The following is a 23923-nucleotide window of genomic DNA, read 5'->3' as shown; positions in this document are numbered from 1 at the left end:
TTGAAGAGTTCAAGTGATGGAGAATCCTCCACATCCCTAGGTAAGTTGTTCCAATGGCTAACTAACCTGACAGTTAAAAATGTGTGCCTTATTTCTAGTTTTCCTTTATCTTCCGCTTCCTGCAGTTGGTTCCTGTTATTCCTTTGTCTGTTAAATTAAAGAGCCCTCAGCCATCAGAAATTTTTTTCCCCAAGTAATTACTTACAGACTGTAACAAAGTCACCGCTTCACCTTCTCTTGGATAAACTAAACAGATTGAGTTTCTTTAGTCTCTCGCTGTAAGGAAGTTTTCCAGACTTCAATCCATTTTTGTAGCTATCTTTGGAATCCTTTCCAATTTCTCGCAACTTTTTTTCAAGTCTGAACGGCAGAATTGGACACACTATTCCAGTAGTGGTCTCACTAATGCTATATACAGTGATAATACCCCCTCCTACATTTGAAATCAATAGGATTATGTACAGGATTAAAGATACATTTGGTTGTAACTGTTTACAAGATTGGGCTCTAAAAGAGGTATAATTTAGCATATGCCATAGTATAACACCCAGGCTTCAGTACCTGAGTAGGTATGTATATTTCTGCAAAAACACACTTACTTCGGTATAACTACATCACTGAGGAGGTGAAAAATTCTGATTTTTAGTTCCACTGGTGTAAATTCAGAGAAACTCTAAGGAAGTTAACGTAGTTACTCTAGATTTAACACCAGTGCAAATGAGATTAGAATCTGGCACAGTATAGTATACTAGCACCGAAACACTTGCCAGTTGCCTTAGATAGCCAGCTATAGCCTTAGATAGCCAACTATGTATTTGCAGTCAGCCTTTGCAGGATTCACACTATTTCTTATCGTAAATAGAATAATGGGAAGTCCAAGGGAGCACTATGCATACTGCAGTAACCTGATCTAGTTATCCTAGGTAAAACTGGTACACTTTGAAGAATCGTCACTATTATGTAGTCACTGGATGCCCCATTTCTATTATGGATCAAAGGAGAGATCCTCAGCAGGTGTAAAGCAACATAATTTCCATTGAAGTCGCTGAATCAGTTCCTGTTTACACCACCTGAGAATCTGGCACATATTTTTGGTTAGTGTATTGTTAGTAGTATTTATTTATTAGTTGTATTCCAATTGCACCCAAAAACTAATCAGGATCATTGTACTGATTGCTGTACAAACACAAGGGATAACTGTCCCTCCCTAAAGTACCTACTGAAGGTTTTTAGTACCCAGTTATAATTCATTAATACAATCAAAGTAAAATGTTCCAAAAGTCCCCCATTTTTAAGTTTCAAGGTTATTAATTTCCTGCAATGTGCTGCATTGAGACAGCTCCCACAGACATGTGAGATGTTAAGAAATTTGTTCACCTTTGGATAGATGCGAAAGAGAATGGGTTGGTTGTGTACATCTTCTGCTTCCCTTGATTTTTATCTAGCGGATGTATAACATAATTCCATTTTTAAGTAAGATATGAAATGGTGCTGCATAGCTCATGCTACCTGGTAGTAGAATATCTTGATTTGTTTGAAGAATACATAAGCCAGTAAAATATTGTTATCTATCTTCATTTGTAGAAGGTGTCTAACACTGGGGTGCCTATTTGCCAAAATATGTTATTTTTACAGGATGTCTCTCTTTTTAACAATATTAAAACCCAGCAGGCACCTAAAGTATATTCCTCATTTTGTGCAGTGCAGTGATATCGCGGGTTAGTTTAATCCAATAGTTAGATAAGGGACTAGGAGTCATAAGACCTGGGTTCTATTTTCATCTCTGCTTCTCTGTGACCTTGGGCAAGTCACTTCACGTCCCTGAGCCTCCAGGTTGTGATCAGTAAAATGGGGCAAATGATACTCATCTCCTTTGTGAAGCTGTTTGAGAGGTAGACATGAAAAGTGAAATATAAGAACTATTATTGTCATTATTTACTCCGGGATACAGGTAACAAATGGAAGGAGCTACAGTTGGGAATTAAGTGGTTTCCAAAAAAATTAGAAAGTCGGCATTGAGCTAAAGAGAGCAAATAAAGCCAGTGACTTACAGCATTTACTATACATAACCAGGAATCCTTCACACAGTATCATATCCAATAGCCTGTTTATAAGCTGGTTGTAACCAACTGCTATCAGCCTGATAAGACTAAGCTACTGTGCATTCATTTTCACCTGCATAACTAACACAATATTGTGAACAATACTGTTTTGGGCTGCTTCTTCCTCTACAATGGGAACAGTACTCTGTATTTATTCATATTACAAACCTACAACCTTGTACATTTTGAACCGCTGCATTGAAGTCGGTTACACCCAGATAAAATGAGTGCAAGGTCAATGTAAACAGAATGTAATGAATCTGGAATTCTGATTTGGTAGCAGCTGACACTCACTTTGCACAGGTGTAAATTACTTCACAAGATGCAAGGCAATAGAGCAGCAGGCCCTCATAATGGACAGGGGGGGAAGGGCTGCTATGGCCCAACAGTACAGATATTTATATAAAAACATTCACAAATGTCTGTCCAATAAGAGTAAACAGTTCCTTTATGTGCACATAGAAACCCATTGCAATAATGTGGGAGACAAAAAGAAAATCATCAGCCTGTAGTCAATAGTGACACAAAGTAATTACCATCCTTCAGAAGATAACATGACTTTAACACTGCGAATTGCTATAGCTTCAAATAATTTCCAAAGGAAATAATGACTTGTGCTACTGCAGCCCATTGGGAAACCTTACAGAGAACCATGTGAGATCTCCAGAGGAGACAGTAATAAACTCATATCTCCTCTTTACCTAGCCTAGTGCCACTTTGGTAGAAATGCTTTAATATCATTAAGGACAATATTGTAGCTTCTGTCCCAGAGATTTTCCCCTTCTTCCTTTCTGTGTTTCACAAAATCATTAGTGATTCCTATGTATTAGACTCAGCCAGAGTTTGAAGTGTAGCACAGTATGGCTTGGGAGTGCTAAAAGTAATAAACACTGAGCAGACCTCCCACATGTACACTGCATTCCACTCTCTTTATGGGTTATTATCTTTTGACTGTGTTTGTTAATTTGCCGGACTTGTTTTTAGATCTTCACTCAATAGCACGCAGTAGAGCTAATAACATTTACTTTCAACAAAATGTCATATTATGGTGGGGGGGTCTTGAGGAGATAAAACCATATACTGACAAAACAATAAAAGAAAAATCAATCTTTATGACAGATGAGAGAGTGAGATTTACAGTGTAATCAGAAAGACACAAAGAGATTCTTGGGTTGTAGGGAATGGTATCTAGGCAACATTATTCCATAGATGGAAACAGAATCACACTAGCATGATCTGTTTCCTTATTTCTGAACAAATCTTTAAGTCCATTCTGCTGAAGTGCCTGGCTGCAGTGCCCACATCTTAGTGCTGAATCTGTATCGGTGCCGGTCTCCTTTCACTGAGCTTCTGAACTCCTCTTTTGATGCGATCAGTTGGCACAAAACGTGCACTCGGAAAATTGTTCAAGATAAGGGGCAGCCCCAGTGAAAGATGCAATATGTTACATTCTTCTGCTTCCGTGCTGTTAGGTATTTATACCTGCAGTCAGAATAAAAATGAAGAGCTGATCTGCTCTAAAAATGACCTTCTGGAAATTAAATGATTGTCCCTATTAATTTTGCTCAGCTTTACAGCATACCTTATATGCAAGCAAAATGATTAGTCAATTAGAATTTAAAAAGACTACTCCTTGAGTTTAATAGCTTCTATATTTTAATTTATACTTTAAAACAACAAACCTAAACCCTCTTTAAATTGCTTTGGGACTGCTAATTTGCGCAAGTTAGAGTCCTGTGGCCAGACCCTCAGCTGGTATAAATTTAAAATCCCTCCCCTCCTGCAAGAGAGATCCTACCTTGCAGGGTGAATTCCCTCCTCCCTCACAGCAGCCATTAGGTTGGTTGAAATGCTGGCCCCACTGAAGTCAATAGAGCTTTGCCAGGATTTTAGCCATAAAGTTTCCTCTTTCGTCCATGAGCTAGAGGTGAGTGGAGCTTCAAATTTAACAGATACCTTCTGGTTAGAAGCTGCTATTAAAGACAGAGCCTGCAAACAAGATCTAAAGAGCAGCTATCTTGTTCCCCTTTCCAGCAGGAAAGGCAACAAAAAGGCTGGGTTTCCTACCAGGGCATGCCCAGAGAATTCACAGTTTAAACCATTCCACTCATATCATCTGTATCTACCTTTAGCTAGAACGTTTGGTCATCTGCCTAGTATGTATCTGATCATTTTTCAGATCTCAATTATGAAAACACAGCTTCTGTAATAGCGACAATCCATTTCACTGCAGAAATCATGGCCCCAAATTCCTATTGGTACAGCCAGGATTTCACCTCAGAACCTTAGCTGACTTCCTGTGAGGATGCTTCTCTGTCTCATAGGAGATTTCACTGCTAGCTTTTGTGGTAGACATGTGGTAGAGACAGAAAGGCCAATCAATCCATCAATAGAAAGTCATGACTCAGTAAAACAAAAGTATTATTCTCACTATGTCATGCAATGTATAGTAAAATGTCTTTATGGCATTTAAATGTTTTCTCTAGCTCTAAATAGGTGTGTGGCAGGCGTCAGTGCTTTAGGTGATCACTCTTTCAGATTCAAACTGTTAGATGGGTACAAAGGGCTCAGATACATTTATATACCGTACATTTGCAATAGTGACAGTTTCATTAGGTGTACCTTCTCTGACTGGAAAATGGATGTTAATGTTATCCTGCACGAATATAGCTGAAGGGACAGTCATCTGTCATTAAGACTCAGATGTTCTAAGAGGGCAGTTTGGTGATGATAGCTTGAGGTACAGCTTTAGATCTTTTCCCTGGGTCAGAATGGGAAGCTGTTATTTGTGTGGAACTCCTACTTATCCAATAGTTTCGATAAAACTGAACATGATGATGGTGTTATTATTTGGCTACATTGTTATTTCTATGAGTAATTGAGAACTTTTGATGTTACCACTGAAATAGCAATAAATAGTTTTCTATACTGTTGGGAGTATAAGGTAGGAAACTGAGTCACAAGTCAACCCAATCTAGGCTTAATCAAATTTTGCCTTTATTTATACAACTTCAGACAGAATTATTGTCATGTATAGTGTCTGAACATATATTTATACTTGAGGATAAACAGATAAGACGGAATGGGTAGGGAGCCAAATTTACTGCATTCCGGGGCACTGGAAGTTTTCTTGTACTTCATGATGGTCATTGCTGCCTTTGATGTCTGGTCTTGTCTTTCCATCCCATTCATTCAGTTTCCCTGTTCCAGTGTTTCTGCAATACGGATTTGTCTTTTTATACATTTCCTCATCACACCTTTATTAACCTTTCTCCAATCAGCATTAAACCCATTAAGCATTTATTCTGGGTAACCCATACAATATGCATGTGCAAGCTTCCATTTTACACAATTTTTTGCAGTTTGTCTTTCCATTTCTGTGTCACCCTGCTCCTGGGTTTTCCCAATAAAGGGGCTTTTTGTCATTATAGGTTTGCGTACTTTTTAAAAAAATCTTCCACCATTGCTTATAACCTTTGTCCTATCAACAATAACATCATGTTAACCAAATCAGAAATTTTATATAAAAGGAGAATTGGCAAAACAACACTCATGCCAGCAAGGCCTTAGCCTAGAGGTTACCTCATCTAACTCATTCACTATCCATAATTATAAATTATTGACGTGTAACTAAAAAAGCGGTTAATCTTACCATTTAGCAGTTCTTTGTTTTTATATTTCAATATAATAATTCAGTACATGTAAATTATTACACCCTTTAACCTATTTGGAGGGCTAAACAATCTCAAAACATCAATATCATCTTTATCCTCTTTAAACATGGGTTTTCAGAGACTTTTTCACTCAAAGTCCAGCCTTACGTTTGCGAATCATTACAAAAAAACCCTTTGTTGGTAATTTTCCTTGTGTTACATTTTGAGGGGTGTCTTAATTTTAGGGCCTTAATAATCATCATTCTCCAACAATTCCACATCATGGTGCAATCTTTTCCAAAATAGTATTTCAGCTAATTCTATTCAGAGCTAATAACATATGAAGCTAATAGATGTCTTTAGGATCGAGATTAAAGGCCATTTTTATTCTGTGACCTGAACTGCTATTGATATTAACAGGAATGTTACACAAAGATCATGGATAGTCCATAGCCTTAATACTTATTTATCAGCCCTGGATTTCAGAAGTTTGCAGAACCCCTGTGGGACCTGACATAGCCTGTGTTTTCCTTTAACCCAACTAAATCTGCAGTTTTCCACCATGCTATTTCTGAAGTAAATGTCTTCACTCCCCTCTAATAAAGACAGTGATCTGGGATCTGAGATCTGGGCACAAGAGGGATTGATCCTCCACCATTTCCAAAGCATTGTAGAGGCTCTTTTAAAACAAGTTTTAAAAAATAAATATTGTCATGAAAGGAAAAAAAACAATAGTGGGAAGTAAAACTAAAGCTAGACTGTAAACTCTTCCGGGCAAATATATCAGTATGTACAGAGTTAACACAATGGGGCCCTGAGCTTGACTAGCGACTCCGGGCCCTACAGCATTACATCTAATAGTAATAATAGTAAATTGCAAAACAAGGTTTCTAAAAGTCATTTTGCTCCCAAGTGATGTTTGGGGTGTAGATTATGGTACTTGTGATTTGCATTCACAATTCAAGTGAGGGTGCAAATTGCCCCACAAAAGGAAGATATCCTCTTTAAAACCTTGGCCCAGTGGTTACCAAAGACCTTACTGTTACACAGGAAGTCAGATATATACTCAGAAGTTTCTTCCCAGAGCATTGTAGCTAACATTAAGTTGTCTATGAAGTGTGAAAAGGGAATGTCAACTCTCTAGAAACTTATAAACTGTTCTGTAATTATCTTCACATAATATCTAGATGTCCAGTGTTTTTGTTCACATTCAATTTTCAAAGAATTGGGTTTTACAGCTTAGAAATATATGTGTTTGCAACAATATCTGGTAAATCGCTAGCTGTATATTTTTGTTCTGACATTAATACTCTGTACCTAACCCTCTTTTCCACTAAATCCTTTTCAACTTCCTTATCACCCATTTAACCCTGTGAACTCATATTCCTTCCTCTGGGATGAATCTGAGCAAGGCATTTCACACAACATTCATTTTCACAAATGGTATATGTTTGGCGGGCTGCAAACGCTTGTAAGAAGCAGTTCAATCAACTGTAATAGGGTGTTGCTTTTTCCTAACACTAATTAATACACTTCCAGTTAGAGGATTTAAGTACTGCAGGCTCTGAAGCACTAGAGAAGTTCTTACATGCATATTGGGCCACCCAGTTGTGCCCTCAAATGAATGTCCTTTGCTTCATGACCTTTGCATATATATGCCAGATGAGGCAAAATTAGGCCCATAATTAATTGTGTCCTCTCTTCTGTGCAGTATTTGTGTCTAACTTCCAGGAAGCTAATGTGAGAGGGGTGTATGTGTTAGTGGAGACTAGATTTCATAGTCTTTACATGGGTTTTTAATTGAAAGGAACTCTGGAAGAAGCCTCTCTAAGAGCTATCTCTAACAATAGATCACCTTTAGCATTCTTAATGCTGCTGTAAATCACTTGATTTTAAAGAATGCTCTACTTTTTCAAATGCCAGCCCAATTTCTATAATGAAAAAAATTGTCATACCAGTAGGGAAGAAACATTAAAAGTGTCTAAGTAAGTCTGTTTACTTGTAGATTTTTAAAAAATTGCCACCTGAGATGGACAAGCTTAGTTTCCCTCATTACCAGCAAAACAAGCTTTGCAGCTCCTGTTAGAGAACTTTGTAAATTAAGCACTTAGAAATCCTGACTTACCAGCTAAGGAGCCATTTAGATAACAGCGAGAAAATAGAGTTGACCAAAAGTGGGACTAGAGCATATAATTGAACAGATCAGTATACTGAAAATTCAGATACAAAAACTCTACTTTTTCTGGAAAATACTGAATATATCCAATGTACAGGTCAGTATATTCCCATATGCTGTACTCTTTGAGCCATACATCTAAAAGTGAGAGCTCCCTAAGGGCCTGATCCAATGTCCATTGAAGTCAATGGGAGTCTTTCTGTTGTCTTTAATGGACATTGTCTCAAGCTCTAGAAGAGTCGTATCAGTCAGCCTTTCCATGTTACACAGTGCTGAAAAAGTTGGCAAATCCTATTTAAGATGCCAAAGAGTTGAGACTCAGTAAAAGTGATTCACATAAGTTTATGATGGGTAAACCTAGTCTTATAGATCCTCTGAAAGAAGCTATAATTGTGTGATGTAAAGGTTTTATCGATCTGAGTTTGGGATGACTGCAGTGCACACAAGGGGTGAATCCATAAGCGAGTTATGTGGGTCATTACAAAAAATGTGATAAAATGTTTGTACAGCACTGTTGTGTATTCTGAATATGCCACATATGCTATAGAAAAGCTATCACAGAAATGTTTTAGAGAATTTTTTTTTGAAATATTATTGGTAATACTTCTATAATCCACAGCCTATAAAGCCAATATCTTTTAATAACTACAGAACCCATACCAATCAATCTTACACCACTGCAAATCAAGAGGTGCTCCATGGAAGTGTAACACCAGTGAAACTCTACTGACCTCCACTGAGTTATTTATTTATTTACACTGACTTAAATGAGATCAGAATCTGTCTCAATGAACCAGACAATACAGGACATGGGGAAAAAAGAAAATTGTAAATAATACATTTTAGAAACCTGAAAAGATTACCTAGGATAGCTTTTCTGCGCTTAGTGATGTTGCAGTTTGAAGGCTTGATATCTCAGGAACTTTCAGGACTAGAAGCAATTTCTTTGTGCGTGTTGTTGGAGATCTGAAAGGCTCTTTTCTCCAGTGGTATAATACTCCCATTTCTATCTCTATAGTGTTGCAAGATGTCAGAGCTTAACCATGGTGCAGGAGTGAATAGTGTAGGGGTAGGGCTTTACGCTGGTGTAATTTGGAGTGAGGGAGAATTCTGGATTTGATGAGAAAAGAAAAAATGGTCTCTAGCACATTTTTTCTTGTTTTTTTTAAAGTTCAACTGTTTAATGTTGCCCAGAGGTTTGGAATGTTAGAAGTAGCTCAGTGGACATAAATTAGTGATCAGAGCTCAGGTGAGGTGATCAAACATGCATGATAAATGCAGTTTATCACATGATTCTCCAATTTATAACATGAAGCTTGCCACTACAGATGTGGTATGTGTATAATTATACATTAAATAGGTATATGATTGGTTCCAATGTGCAATTTTCATGTTTTACTGCACAAACCATATTAAATGTACTCAGTACAGACAGTGTTTTAAGGAATTAAAGTTAATAAATACATCCTTTAGGGTAATTAAATACACAAGCGGAGATGAGTGCAAATCAGTTTCTGCTTCCCATAGGATGCTTTTAGAGAAAAAAATGTTTCTGTCATTTTTATTAGAATGAAATACAATTTTGTTTCACTCTGTTCACTTTGTTTCTAATATATAAGGAGTCAGACAATATCATGTGGTGAGAGTAATAACTTAATGCTTTACCTGAAATATAGTAATGGGAAATTCTGATGAATTAAGCCAATATCTGCTGAAATTAGAATTTAGGAAAATCCTCCCTTGTGATAATTACAAAACAAGCTGTTGTAAACTAGTAAACCTCTGAAACTCAGCTGTTAGGTTGACTCAGTACAAGTGACAGGCCTGTAGAAACAGCTTTATACCCATAAAGCATAATTGCATTTTATTAATGGGACATGATTTTGGACTTTTTCACTGAATAAGGAAAACAATAAGTTTGAAATGCTGTTTTTTTTTCTTGGTCCACTTCCAACATAGGGAATAGCCAATTAAGGATTATATTTTATCAACTAAGAAAGCATTTGGCTTGTCCTTTCACTTATATCTTAGTTTGAATCATTTATAAATGAAATCAAGTGAGTTAGAATACCAGCTACTGTACATCTTACCGTAGGGAGGCATGACAGTACTGTGGCAGGTTTATTTTCCTAATGATGCAGTAAAAGTAGGATGAATAAAGAAATTAGGGCAATTACATATTTCAGCAAAGTCCCTAATACTCACTGCTTTAAAAGTGGTCTCTTAGGATGAAACCCGCTTAGGGAGACACTGCCTGTGGATTCTGGCACACTAGCAAGTCAGTGAACCTTTCTTTGAATGTTCTGCCTCCCCCTTGGATCTGAATGTTACAGATCGGACTGTGTGAAGGCTTTACACTCTCCCTGAACATGGCCTATGTTCAGCCAATAGATTGCCCCATATCAAGATTGTAGATGAATGTGTGTCCTTTGCACCAGGCCCCCTGCTCCCTCTATCTAACACTGAAACAGGATCCTTAAGTCCCACCTACCTGAATGTAGAAAGCACACCATTAGATCTCTTTAGCTAAGTGCCCAGGAAAGAAATAGCATCTTCTTTTCTTTCACTTTTCATCTGCTGTATCTCAGATTTCCTCAAAGCCACCTACAACAAAGCCTAATGCATTCCACACTTCCCCTCCTTCTCAACCACCAACATCAAGGCCAACAGAAAAATATGAAAGCACAGAATTTGAAGGTAACTCAAAATAAAGGATAGCAACAAAAGACCAGATCCTCCACTGAGCGTCCGACCCACACCACAAGATTCTGGCCATACAGTTAGAGCATCCAGCCCCAGGAGGGTCACTGCAATGTCAGGGTATCCTAGTGTTGCACAGAGCCCTTGGGCAGGTTCCTGAACCCAAACCATCCCTTGCTGCTGGAACAGAGCTTGTGGATAGAGGAAAAGGGACACGGAAGGAAGTACCAATGCCCATCTGCCATCTTGGTGCCTTAGGGCTGTTAACAGCAAGTGTAAATTAGAGCTGCCTTAGATTTGCTGCAATTTACAGCAGTGGTAGCGAAGCAGTCCTGCAGCCCCAGGATTGCAGGAGTGCACAGGTGAGTTTTAGTAAAGCCCTTGCATCCCTCCACAACTTGTGTTGTTTCTCCTCAGCCACAACCTCCTGGTCCAGAGAGGGTGGCCAGTGGCACCTGCCAGGAAACATTAGCCAAACTTACTAAACCTCTTCATATGCCTTTTTATCATGTGTCATCTGTGCTCAATCAATCCAGGTTTTGTGTCATCAACCACTGAAAACCAAAATCAGACACACTCATGGGAGACAAGTATAAGCCTCGCATAGGAGGCTCTCGAAGAGGAGAGGCTCCTAAAGTATAACAGAGTCAGGTATCATAAGAATGGCCATACTGGGTGAGACCAGTGGTCCACTTAGCCCAGTATCCTGTCTTTCAACAGTGGCCAATGCCAGATACCTCAAAGCGAATGAACAGAACAGGGCAACTATCAAGTGATCCATCCCCTGTTGTCCAGTCCCAGCATCAGACAGAGACATATGATGGAGCTGTAACCACACAAGAGAAAGAGCCCTCTGATAACACCTAATTGCTGCACAACACTTACACAACATTAGAAAATACCTGGCACTTTGTATTATACAGAAAGCTTTGCTACATCATCAGGGCCGGCGCAACCCATTAGGCGACCTAGGCGGTCGCCTAGGGCACTAACATTTGGGGGGCGGCGACTGCGGTGGCCGGATTTTCGGCTGCCCTGGTCATCGGCGGTATTTCGGGGGCAGGACCTTCTGCCACCTCTGTCGGGGGCGGCATTTCGGGGGCGGGACCTTCCGCTGCCTCTGTCGGGGCGGCATTTCTGGGGTGGGACCTTCCACCGCCTCTGTCGGGGGCGGCATTTTGGGGGCGGGACCTTCCGCCGGCTAGGGCAGCAAAAAAGCTGGCAGCACTCCTGTACATCATCACTTACTGTGGTTTACAAGCCTGAAAAGCAAAGGGCCACCCAAGTATGGTACCATAGGAGAACAAGTTAAACTAGTGGTCTGACAGATGGTTGTTGCAATCATTTAGACCAATTTGTTGTTCCTCATTGCCACCAATATTAACACTAGCTAATTGACACTAGAGAAATAGACTTAACTGGTATAATATGAATGCTACTAATGTCAACTAAACAGTTAAAGTTTGGACAGAGCTTTGAAGATGCAAAGCACTGCATAAGGAAGTGAGTATTATTATAATACTTGATGTGTTGTTCACAAATTGCAGTGAAATACTTCATCATTCACACACAGTTTTTGCCTTATGAAAATAATCATTCCACCGATACAGGCGATGGTAATGGAAAATTCCATGCTCCCCTGGTACATTGGCTCACCCAAAAGAGACATAGATTGGCAGATATATAGCCATACCACACACAAACACAGTTGTATTTCCCTCTTGCTTTGTGAGTGTGTCGCTTCCATTTACACTCAAAGGAGTTACAGGCAGGAATCAGAGTGGAGGAAATCTTGAAGGCATAAAATTTTATGTCACTGTGCTGCAAGTTAAAACTGACTGGATATATTTTTTAATTTTCCTATGATAAACTCATTGTCTTGAGACTATCATGTGCAAGTCAAGCCATTTGTTTATGCCTCATATTTTCTTCATTTTCAGATTGTTGGCATTGTAGCTTTATTTTTCACAAAGTTCTCTTGCTAGTGTTCATCCATAATCATCAACAAAATAACTTAATATATGTAGGCGACTATAATGACAGTAAATGCTGTGTAGGCGGGATAATATATGCTCTATTGTCAATGCATGCATGCTGAATTAAAGACCCTATTCTGGTCAAATGCTAATACATTCTGTGAGCACTTTTCCATAAACACATTTATAAAACACAGCATAATGAAAAGGTGATCTGAATAATATAATGACTATAATCTTATATATGCAAGTTTAAGAACCAGTGTTTTTATGTAGCAGCGTTGCTTGCTCATTGGCACAAAAAAATTGATTTGCATGAAAATACCTTCGTGATAGTAATATCACTTTCACCTTAAATGTGGTACAACAGTTAGGACACAAGTGGCATGAAATCTCCATTGTAAATGATTTATTCTTTTTTAAATGAACTTTGCTACAGCTGGCTGCTCCGCAGCTACCAAAAATTTATATAAATATTCCATTTTGAAGATTTTTTTATGAAAAATTACACATGGAACAAAACAGCTTAAATAAAAATTCGAGCAGATGCTTAGACTTTCAGCTACCACATATTTCAGCCGCAGCACTTCTCTTCAAGGATTACCTTAAAAATGCTGATGGACCAAACTTGAGCAGTAGAGAGCTCTGGGTGTAAGAATTAACCCAGTTAGTTGCCAGGGCATATTTTTTTATATTTGCTGGCTTTCTTCTGTCATTAGACCACATGACAAGATCGATGCTTGCAATAAAATGGTACACATCACCGATGGAAGAAAAAGCAAAGGTAACTGATTTGAACATTTGTTAGCCTTGCCAACAACAACGAAGGGTAGAGTTCTGCAGTCCTCTATTGAGCAAATCTGCTCTTAACTTCCAATGGAGTTGAGAGCACCCAGCACTTTGCAGCATCAAGCCACAATAGTGTAAAGTCCAACATGGACAGATCAGGGAGCTGAAAGAACTCCACGAGATTCATCTCATGGAAATTACTAGTAGACAGCCTCTAAAGTGGGAGAGGATTGGGGACTGAGGGAGCTGGCAGGGAATGAGAATTCCTAACCCTACAGATCCTGGGAATCTAAAGGGAGTGATACCCTAAGCTCTGCAGCAGCTGGAGCTGTCTCAGATGAATGGCTGGTCCTCCCTCACCCTGACAACAATGCCTGACCACTAATGGCTGAATCCCCCTGCAGCTACTTGAAAGATACTTAGAATTTGAACAACAACATATTTCAGCATGAGCAGAGTGTCTCATTATGCTTCTATTTTCATCAAAGGAAGCTTTGCTGGAGTGAAGGCTGCTCTAAACAGCTTTATCTCCAGCTGAGTTAGCGTATTGACTAAGATATCTGCAGGCTGAATGGGAGTGGCCAAGCTCTGATCCTCCCCCACCCATCCCAAAGGTTCAGGGTTACCCAAAAAAGAGTCTTCCTCTGTGATCAAGGAAAGGAGAGGGGAGGATGCCACAATGGGAGGTTTTCCTTCCTTTTGATCAGATAGGGAAAATTGTGTCTATAAAAGATCCCCTCTAGAAGGAATGCTCTGACCCTCCCATAGTTGGATTCTAATCACTGGGAGTAAACATACCAGAGTATTTAAAGGTAAAGCATTACTTTTCATGAATTCTGCGTTATCCTAGCAGATGATCCTAGTGAAAATTTAAAAATTTTTGCTGTGCAGAATACACACCGATTTGCTATTATAGTATCTAAAATGAGAGCATATTTCAAAATAAAAATCCCAGCCACCTAAGTCTGAGTGATCTTAAATTAGCAATGGATGATTTGTGAAACCAAAACACAAAAATCATTTAATCTGTGTTGTAAGAGATGCAATATTTGTACATTTGTTGCCATTAGCAGAATGACTCTTTACTGGAAGATTGCCATTGAATCGGTCCTGCCAAATACTAAATTAAAGTGTATGTTTCTTTTTTATGGAGACATAAAATTCTGGTTGCCCAAAACAATGAGATAGGTATGCACTGTGTTTCTACAAACAATATACAATGATTGCCTTAATAAAAAGTGTCTTCCGTTTTGAAAGATTTTACCACCTTGAGAGAGATTCATGGTATGAAAATTGGAGGGTAGTGGTGGAACCAGTCATCGCTCTTAGCTTGGTAGGTATTTTGTAAGTTCACACCCTGTGGGCTTGATTTCAGAGGAACTGAGTAGGCACAGATCACGTTGATTTTTCTTAGAGTTGAGGCCACTCATCACCTCTGAAATTTAGGTCAATGTTTGGCTAGCAGGGCTGTAACCAGGACAGGGCAGCCGCCATAGGGCAAAGCTGCGGAAGCGGAAAAATGGGGCAGAAAAAATATGGGGAAAAAATGGTAGGGAGCGCAAATATGCTTACTCAGCCTGGGTACTAAACTGTGTAGTTATGGCTCTGATGGATAGCCAGTAAAACAGGAAAGCCCCTTTGTGTTAAATGTAAGGGACATATGGCACCCTGACACACTGCACAAGGGACAGACTGCAAGCTCTGTCCCTGTTACACAAAAGGCTGCATGACAGCTCTGGTGCTCTAACATAATAGGATGTATGTCATGACCTTCTGAGACCTGGTTTGGAGGAAAAGGAGTAGATCAGACACGTCATGCACTTGCTTCTGCCCAGAGAATCCACAACCTGTGCCTTGCAGCCCGTTGTAGTGGTCCATGGTATGTTATCCCACACTGTGATGGCAAAAAGCTCTTTGTGCTGGATGGGCAGCTACAGTATGCGGCCTCTGCACTATGCCTGCTTTCCTCAGCCAGGGCAGGAGTTATGTTTTCTTGTGTCTCCCAGGGAAAAAGAAAAAATTCAGCAACGCTAATGTTATTTCTTCCACCACTGTCATTTTCTAGCCAGCCAAATGAATGTCGATTCTTAGGATTGACATTCATATTACGCACTCTGTGGACTGATTGTCTTGAATGTTTATACAGTACTATTAGATCAACAGGAGTGAGATGGATTGCTTTTCATTACACATGCAGCATGTTCAATTAAATTCAGAGAGTCATAGAGTTTAAAGCCAGAAGGGACCACTAGATCATCTCATTTGACCTCCTGTGTATCACAGGCCACCACCGCCACCCAGCACCTGCACACAAAACCTAACTTGTATTAACATGGCAATTTGGGAATATACCTGTTCCATGCTGTCAAATTCTCTTCCATTTTAAACAAAATGTTAGTGCTTTGAGCTTGATTCAGCCAACAGTTTATATAGTTTCTATACTGTAAAATCCTTTGCAAGGATGCAAATTGAATAGCTTTGTACGGGCTGTTGCACTGCAGAACAGGGAGGTTTTTATATTGAATTGGCCCCTTGATTCTAACTTGTATTGCACTGACATTGATTTTTAGTATCTTATCACTAGTGATTATTCCCCTTGTCTAATATAAGCTTGACTTTAAAAACCTTTTTTCCTTTTTCTAAGACTGCAGTAATTAGGAAGCCTTGGGAAGGATGAGACTGAGATACAAACTCCTGAAAAGAGTGCCTGTAAAGTGCTTGCTGTGTTAATCTTGCTAGCTTATATTTTAATTACTATATATTACTAGTCATATATTGGGGATTTTAAAGAGCAGGAAACAGCATTACCCTGAAAAAATCGTGGTTCTGAGCCTTCTGTTCCTCATTCCAGAAATATATTTTCATTAGTGATCCTGAGCAGAAGGCTTAGTACATTATCAAATGATAAGACGTATTAAAACAATAAATAATACCTGTGCCGTGAAGCTTAGAATTAAGAGGGCAATGTGACAATATGATCTGAATGATACAATACATATTTGAGCTAATAATAGGTTAGGAAAGTGAAACAATTTTTAAACAAGTAACGCAGGTGAGTCTTTAAGGGGATGTGTTTAGAAACTATGAATGAACTCTGGCTCTGCTATTTTGAGCCATGAACAGGGAAATTTAGCAATTAGTAAAACGGTCTTGGTATAGCAATATTCAGTTCTAAAATTGTATCTAGTTGTATTACATACATGAAGTATTGCAGGATCTAGGTCTAATTTTATGCTGATTTTTGTATCATGAATCTGTAATATTTATTTGGGATAAAGAGGTAAGAAAAAGCAAGATATAGAGTCTGATCCTGAAAACACACATCAGGCCACAGTAGGGCTATAAACAGGAGTGGGGGGGGTTGCATTTTTCTGTGTAAAAAAAGATTCAGTAAACCTTGTGTTACAAATCTGGTGGAAATACATCTCAGGGCAGGTCCTCTTTTCATCCTCAATCATGGGCCTGCCTTAGGGCTGCTCCAGCTTATGTCAGCTAGAATGGAACCCTGGGGGCCACTGCACTGGCCCGAACGGAGATATCCTGGCCTCTTAGACTTGGAGAACTTCACTGGTGAATGAGATTGTAAATGAATAGTACCTATTATATTAAATGTATGATATTTACACAACAGTTGACAAAATAAAATCCCATCGTTCTTGATCCTTATTTTGAGCTGATCCCTGCCTGTTGGGCAGAGAGCTGGAAGAGAGCTAAAACATACATTTAGCAATATACAATTCATTTAATCATCCTAAATTTCTTTTGTTACATATCAGCCCAGATGCTCAAATGAAATAAATTGGTGTCACTCCATTGACTTTAAAAAAAAAAAAAAGAAAGAAAGAAAAGAAAAGAATCTGTACAGGATCAATGAAAATGTGGTGTTGATGTAATTCCACAAACTTATTACTAATTTTCTGGCTAATGCCCAAATAATGACACATCTCACTATTTCAAGGATACTTACCCTTAGTTCTGAATTTTTGCTTTACTTACAGAGTATGTCAAGCTTAATTTCTTATCTTTCTAGTATCCCTTTGTCAGTAAAATGAACCAAATTGAAATCATCTAGACAGAAAAAGTGATGCTTCATTGAGGAGGAAAAACAGCTACTAAAATGTGCAGATGTGCAAAATGTTTTGGGATGCTATTGAACCAGGAAGTGGGCTCCCTGGTGATCCACAGAGTTAGCTGGTCACTGAAATCTGATGAGTTAATGTGAACTGTGGGTGGTCTTAGGTTATCTAATTTGTTTCTAAGCTAGACCTCTTTTCAGAGCATATGTATCTTTAATATTTGAACTCTGATGAACTGATTGCTGGTTATCATTTGCATCTCTTGCAAAGCAGCTTACCCTAGCTGTTAAAATACAATTCTTAGTTTCATTTCTGCTGCATTGTCATACTTTCTATTGTAGGTAAGAGCCCTCATCAAAAATGAAGACAATTGATATGAAAATCAACATTACTTCTTGCCTGATTATAAAGCCAGGGCCGTAGCAACAAAGAACGTGGCCCCCTCCAAACGGTGGCCCCCTCCGAACATATGTCCGGGCAGGGCCCCTTACAATGCAGAAACTGGAATGCGGTATTTATTTTGCCACTTTTAGGGGCCCCCTTCCTTGCGGGCCCCCCTCCAGTCGGAGGATACGGAGGGCGCTCGCTACGCCTCTGTATAAAGCTAAAGTAAACATCAATCTGCCATTATCCTTTTATATATTTCTAAGCCATGTGTGCCAATTCCATCATTTGAGTACATTTTCATGCAATATATGCAGAAGCAAATTATTTTTAATAATTGGTACAAGTCTTCATTTTAACTGAACAGAAGTGTTTATTATATGTGCTGACTTTGGTCTTCAGTCTGAGTGCCAGCATTAGTGTCAGCACACTTAAAGCTTTTGACCTTTAAACTGCATGAGTTTGCTATTTAATTATAGGATGGTACTAGCTGGACTGCAAAATGGAATCACACGGTAGTAAAATCTGCATGCAACGCAGACCATTAGATTTGGCAAGTATTACACAGTAGGTCTCCTCTTGTATTTGGGAAATCATTCAGCAGAATTACAGCTTTTGATGGCAAAGCTACTTAAGAGCAAATAAGGTCAAAAAGCATAAAGGAGCATGAAGGGAAAGCCTAGTATTATTCATCAGTTCAGAACATAAAGCTTCTGTGCTAACTGCTAACAGTTAAAATAAATATTTGCATAACAGTTCACTTACGTAAATCAAATTAATGCTTGAGAATTATTTCTGTTCTGCAGTGTGATGATTTCTCTATGAATAATGAAAGATGTAAGGAGAGGCGGTGTGTAATGCTTCTACTCTCGTGTGTGGCACTGTTATATTGCTTTCATGGAGGGGGAGGGAGGATGCTGAAAAACAAGTGGTTACTGTTATTTCATTTCCTAAAAGATGCACGGATTGTGCATTACAACCTTTACCAAAACACCACAACAGTGTTTCCCAGGGCTCAGATTTAACTGAGTCACATTTTTTGTGACATTTATAGGCATACTGAAGGAATAAGTTTTAAATTTTATAGTTGTGCAGCACACACCTTGAGAGTCCCATGTGAAAGAATCAGAGTAAATTTCTGTTTCTCAGTATTTTATTAAATGAGACTACAAAAATTCAATAAATACCGGGATAGCTTGGTAGCTTGACCCTTTTGCTTTGCAAGCAGAGGTCTTACATAAAACTATTGGAGTTATTTTTTCCCTTTTTAAATAATGTGAACATGTGATGAAAAAAATGCTTTTCCACTCGTAGCACTGTACATCTTCAAACACTTTCCTTTTGCAAAAGGCCAGTATTTCCGTTATTACCAAAAAAAACCATATAGCCCCAGTGCTATTCACCCGATATAACACCGTTCCTTCCACAAGGAACTTTGTTCTTTTTCTTGAAACTTGCCAGATTTGACATATATAACAAATAATGACCCATAATGAAAAACAACTTTTACTTTATTACAGCAAATAGAATAAGAAAAAGGAGCAGGATTTAATGAAAGTCTAATGTCCTTTCTCCTGAGAAAGGAGCAGAAGAGCAGACAGTTGCTAATTTACTTTATGATATTATGGAGCACATAACAGAGGCATGCTGGAAAGTGCTGCCATTCTAGTCACCAGTAGAGCTATTGTTCTATAGACCTGTATATAGTGTACATAGACTCTGGACTTTCAGTGAGGAAGCAGGTTTTGTTAGTTTTGTATCATTGTAGACTTTTATCATGAAAAACCACGTCTTCATCTTTGATTTGGGAGACTAGGTATGTATCTCTGTGCAGCAGTTTTTTGCTAGTAGTAGTTTCCTGATACCCAGCTGGATTATTCTTCAGGAATTCTGTATAGACAGATTTACATGTACCGAAGATGATATTTGCTGAGGATTAACACTATGTCCCTGATCCTGCTTTCACCCCAGTTTTACACTGGTGTAACTCCGTTGATTTAAGTGGAATAAATCTGGTGGACAATGATGTAAGTGAAGGCAGAATCAGTCCCTATATATTTACTTAAGTATCCCCATGATACAGCATGGTAAATACTGATTTTTTTTTTCATTTCTATGCAGAAGGAAGAAAAGCATAGGCATTGCATTAATGTTTACATTAAAATATCACAGAACAGTAAGAAAACCAAGTGATGAACAGGGGCTTTTGATGCAATTATATGGCTGAAATATACAAGATAATCAAATTAGTTATACAGTTTGGGTTTGCTAGAATTGGCCTTACTGAATGAATTACTTTTTCGACTCCAATGAAATGTGTTACAGGAAACACACGTTTCATTTCTACATTTATCAGAATAAGGACAAACACCAGATATTAAAAAATAAAATATATTTGGTAGAGCCAAATGTAAAAAATGATACATATGATGTCATATGCTATATGATATGTGGGACACAAATAATAGCAAATTAGTCTTAACTAGGGTTGTAAGAAAGAGATATTCTCTTTAGAGGGTGCCCAAAAAGTGTATTTTAATTTAATTTAGTTTAATTAAAATGAGATACATTTGATCCGTTGGCATTCAAGATGAGAGAGAAGAAAGATTAATCATGATGCTATCCATTTTTGTAATGAATTTCAAAACTCTAGAATATACATTTGAGAGATTAAACAATTTCAGCTCATGAGTGGAATAATTTATTTTATTCCAGACTAAATAAATACCTGGTTCATAGACTACGCCAGATTCCGCCCTTGTATGTGTACGTGTATTTTTCTTGCAAATAGATGGTTGTATACAAAAAATCTAACTTGCACTCAAGGAGCACGATTCTTGATAGTGTTCCAATATAATGTGCCTCTCACCTAGTTTCAGAAGCAGATTTCCTGTCATGGATGAGACCTATCCACCTTTCTCTCTCAGCTGATGGAATTTCTGCTTTGAATCTATCAAAACTATCTGTCAAAAGATCAGGTATTGTATTTGTTTGTTTTTTAGCTTGCTTTTAGCTGATAACAGCATGGGCCAAGTGAATCCAAGGAAAATAATTCATCACAATACACTGGTCCCCCAAAACAGTAGCAAAAAAAAATATTCCCATGACTAATATGAACCCAATTGCATCAAATCCTACTTAAATATAATCAATCAGCAGTGTGGAAAGCATTGCCCCAAAGCTCCTGTAGGGATAGAATTGAATGGAACCAGATTGTGTATACTGGCTAAAGCAGTGAGTAGGTCAGTGCATTTTCAGACAACATACCTACACTAGTGACTCATTTCTATTGCACATATATTTTACCCTAGGATCAACATGGTGACTTTGTCAAAGACACTATGTTGATCTTAAGGTAAAATAGGGTTTTCATTTCAAAGCAGCATAGCAGCATTACAGTGTGAAACTATAAGTAAAATGAAACCACTGCAGACTGTATTTCCTCTGTCTTAACAGCTATTAGTCACAGAGATGATAAAGCCATTATTACACAGTAAACACATCACTTGTATAAAGGAAGATGATTAAACTGCTTTACATTATGTTCATATTCCTTCCTGCAGGGACTGCATTTTATTCCAGAATCAGATCATGCCTTGTACATTGTGTCACAATTAGAAAATAATGCTTATATATAAATATATATATATATGTTTCTCTTTTTTATTCAATTCTAAATAAATCATCTCAAGATGATAGAGAAATGGTTGGGAATTTTAGTTTCAAAACGTGGTTTACAGTAAATACATTAAACAGATGCCTTATTTATGAGGATTGAAGGATTTTCTGAATAGAGACAATCCCCTATTCCAAAGGTAACTGCAGAAATCTTAGCTCGGGATATTCTCCCTAGAGAAGAGTGAGAGGTGTGTAGGACATTTCTATGTAAAGCCAGTCGGACAGCAAGATAGGAACAACCTGTGCAAAATGAGAAGCTGAGGTCTGAAAGGAGCCTTGAAATTTCAAGCCTGGGTTAACTTTTATGGGAACCTAGAGCTACCTAGACTCAGACATACAAACACTGGTTCCGGCCCTGGTGAGTTACTTTGCATCTTCATCTCCCTGTGGGAGTTGTGAGTGCTCAGCACCCCCCAGGATTGCTCCAGGAAACAGCTGGTTCCTTTCAGGAGGGTTACAAGCATAGAAAGGATAGTGTATAGGCAATGCTACAGTACATATTGCATCTGTCTCATTAATCAGACAGACATTGCTATTTGCAAAATAAATTAATGTCTCTGAAAAAAAATGAATGGTACTTGATATGTTCAGAAAAATATTTCCAAAGCCACTCGGTAATTTTCCATGTAACCTTACTACTGTACAATGGATAGGAAGAAAATCACTTTTTTATAACTTGCCAGACAAATTACTTTGGTTAACAGAAGAATCTCTCCCAGGATTAGAAGATGGTGAAATGCTTTATTTCAGTAGTTTGACCTTAAGTTGATTGAGTCACTAATTCTTTCCAAATCCTAGCAACACCCTGTAGGGATCACTGTACTTATTTCCTTCATCTGCTCTCTAAATTAAATAAGAAACTGTTTATAAAAATGATGTCTTGATAGTCCCCAGGGACGTTCTTATAGAAACCTTACATTACAGACATGCTTGCTGCTAGTGATCTTTGTATTACAGCATGGTTGGAATCTTCAAGGAACCTTTTTCCTCCTTTTATATTGTACGAATTGTAAGGAAAATATAATACTACTGCAAGGGTGAAGTCCTAGCCCCATTGAAATCAATGGGAAGACTCCCATTGACTTTGATGCAACTAGGATTTCATCCGAGAGCTTTAACATGCCATCAGGTTACAGCAAACCGCATGTCTGCAAGACACACAAAGTATCAAATTATCAATCTTGGCGTTATACTGCCAAAAGTACTGTATTTATTCTAATATTTGGGCCATTTTTTTTTAATTGCACATATGGACATAAAGGAAGACTCAGTGTGCCATTAGTACAAAGTGATGTTTAACACTTTAACTATAAAGTACCGTGTGGAACTATGAACAAATCTTACAAGTCCAAACTCTAAACAATGTACAGCATTTTATGATGCATGTAGTATTTTTAGTAGCAACAGACTATGACATTTGAGGGCTTCAGCCTAGTAGGATATTACAGTGTTTCTCGCTTCTATGTAATATTTTGTATGGGTTTAGAGAAGATGGCCTCTGTTGTGCATTGTTTGTGAAATGTTTCTTATCCCAGAGAGGTGTATGATGTAAAATACGTCAGTGAAAAGTGTATATTTTATGTGAGAGGAAAATACATTTTAATAAAGGTAAAGCTTTGTTAGCTGTAAAAATGGCAACTGTTCAAGTGTACAGTAACTTCTTACTAATGTATGAAAATCTGTGATATTTTTGATTTGATTGTATTTGTATTGCCCAAATAAAACATTTTGGCTGTATTGTTCCTAACTCTTGCTTTTTGAAAAAACAGAACGAAAAAAAATGCATTTATAACCCATTCATGCAATCTTGTTCCACAAGTATTTTTCATGCTCCTCAGAAAGCAAATGTTCAGAAGAGAGATAAGCTAGAGGTACTGTATAGAGTGAAAGCCCCATGTTATTTCAATGTATTGCAGTGTGCAAATTGAATTTCCAAATCTAGGGTCAGATTCTGCTACGCTGACTAAAATCTTCTTCTGTAAGAAGTCCTGTTGATTTCAATAGAACTACTCTGGAGGCCCTGTTCCTCCACTAAGCTATGTGGAAGGGCCCAGACAGGATCAGAATTTAAGGCAATATGCAGCATAAGTAAGGGTGGCAGACTCTGACCCCTCATAACCCTCTGCTTCTAGGGAAGTTTTTCGGTGGGAAAAAGGTTCCTTGAATAAAAGAGAGATCAACGTGTGCTGTCTAAATCTTGAGCCAGCAGTACCTGAACCTAAAATACGCAAAACTCCCATGGCAGGCAAAAAGAGATTGATGTTCGCATTATTTCATTGGGCTCTATGACAACTAAGTCACTTTTTCATATATACTAAATGTTAGTGAGTAAACAAAAGTGTGATGCATTGTCCATCCAAGGTGCCTAGGAGGGTAGTATTTAAGCACT

The 23923-nt window shown here is 38.2% G+C and overlaps 1 protein-coding gene across 1 annotated transcript in view; it reads left to right on the top strand.

Annotated features, from left to right (window-relative positions):
• The window catches only part of NEGR1 (neuronal growth regulator 1), a 652228-nt gene extending 628952 nt beyond the window's left edge, over positions 1-23276 (top strand). Inside the window, exon 7 of the mRNA XM_065554044.1 lies at positions 20730-23276. Within this exon, the coding sequence (XP_065410116.1) occupies positions 20730-20869 (140 nt within the window). The 3' untranslated portion in view covers positions 20870-23276. The remainder of the gene's footprint in view (positions 1-20729) is intronic.
• Positions 23277-23923: the final 647 nt, after the last annotated feature.

The sequence above is a fragment of the Chrysemys picta genome, chromosome 8, assembly GCF_011386835.1.
Source record: "Chrysemys picta bellii isolate R12L10 chromosome 8, ASM1138683v2, whole genome shotgun sequence".
In the NCBI taxonomy this organism is placed as follows: domain Eukaryota; kingdom Metazoa; phylum Chordata; order Testudines; family Emydidae; genus Chrysemys; species Chrysemys picta.
The sequence above is the reverse complement of the archived record's forward strand: the minus strand, read 5'-3'. Positions and strand labels throughout refer to the sequence as shown.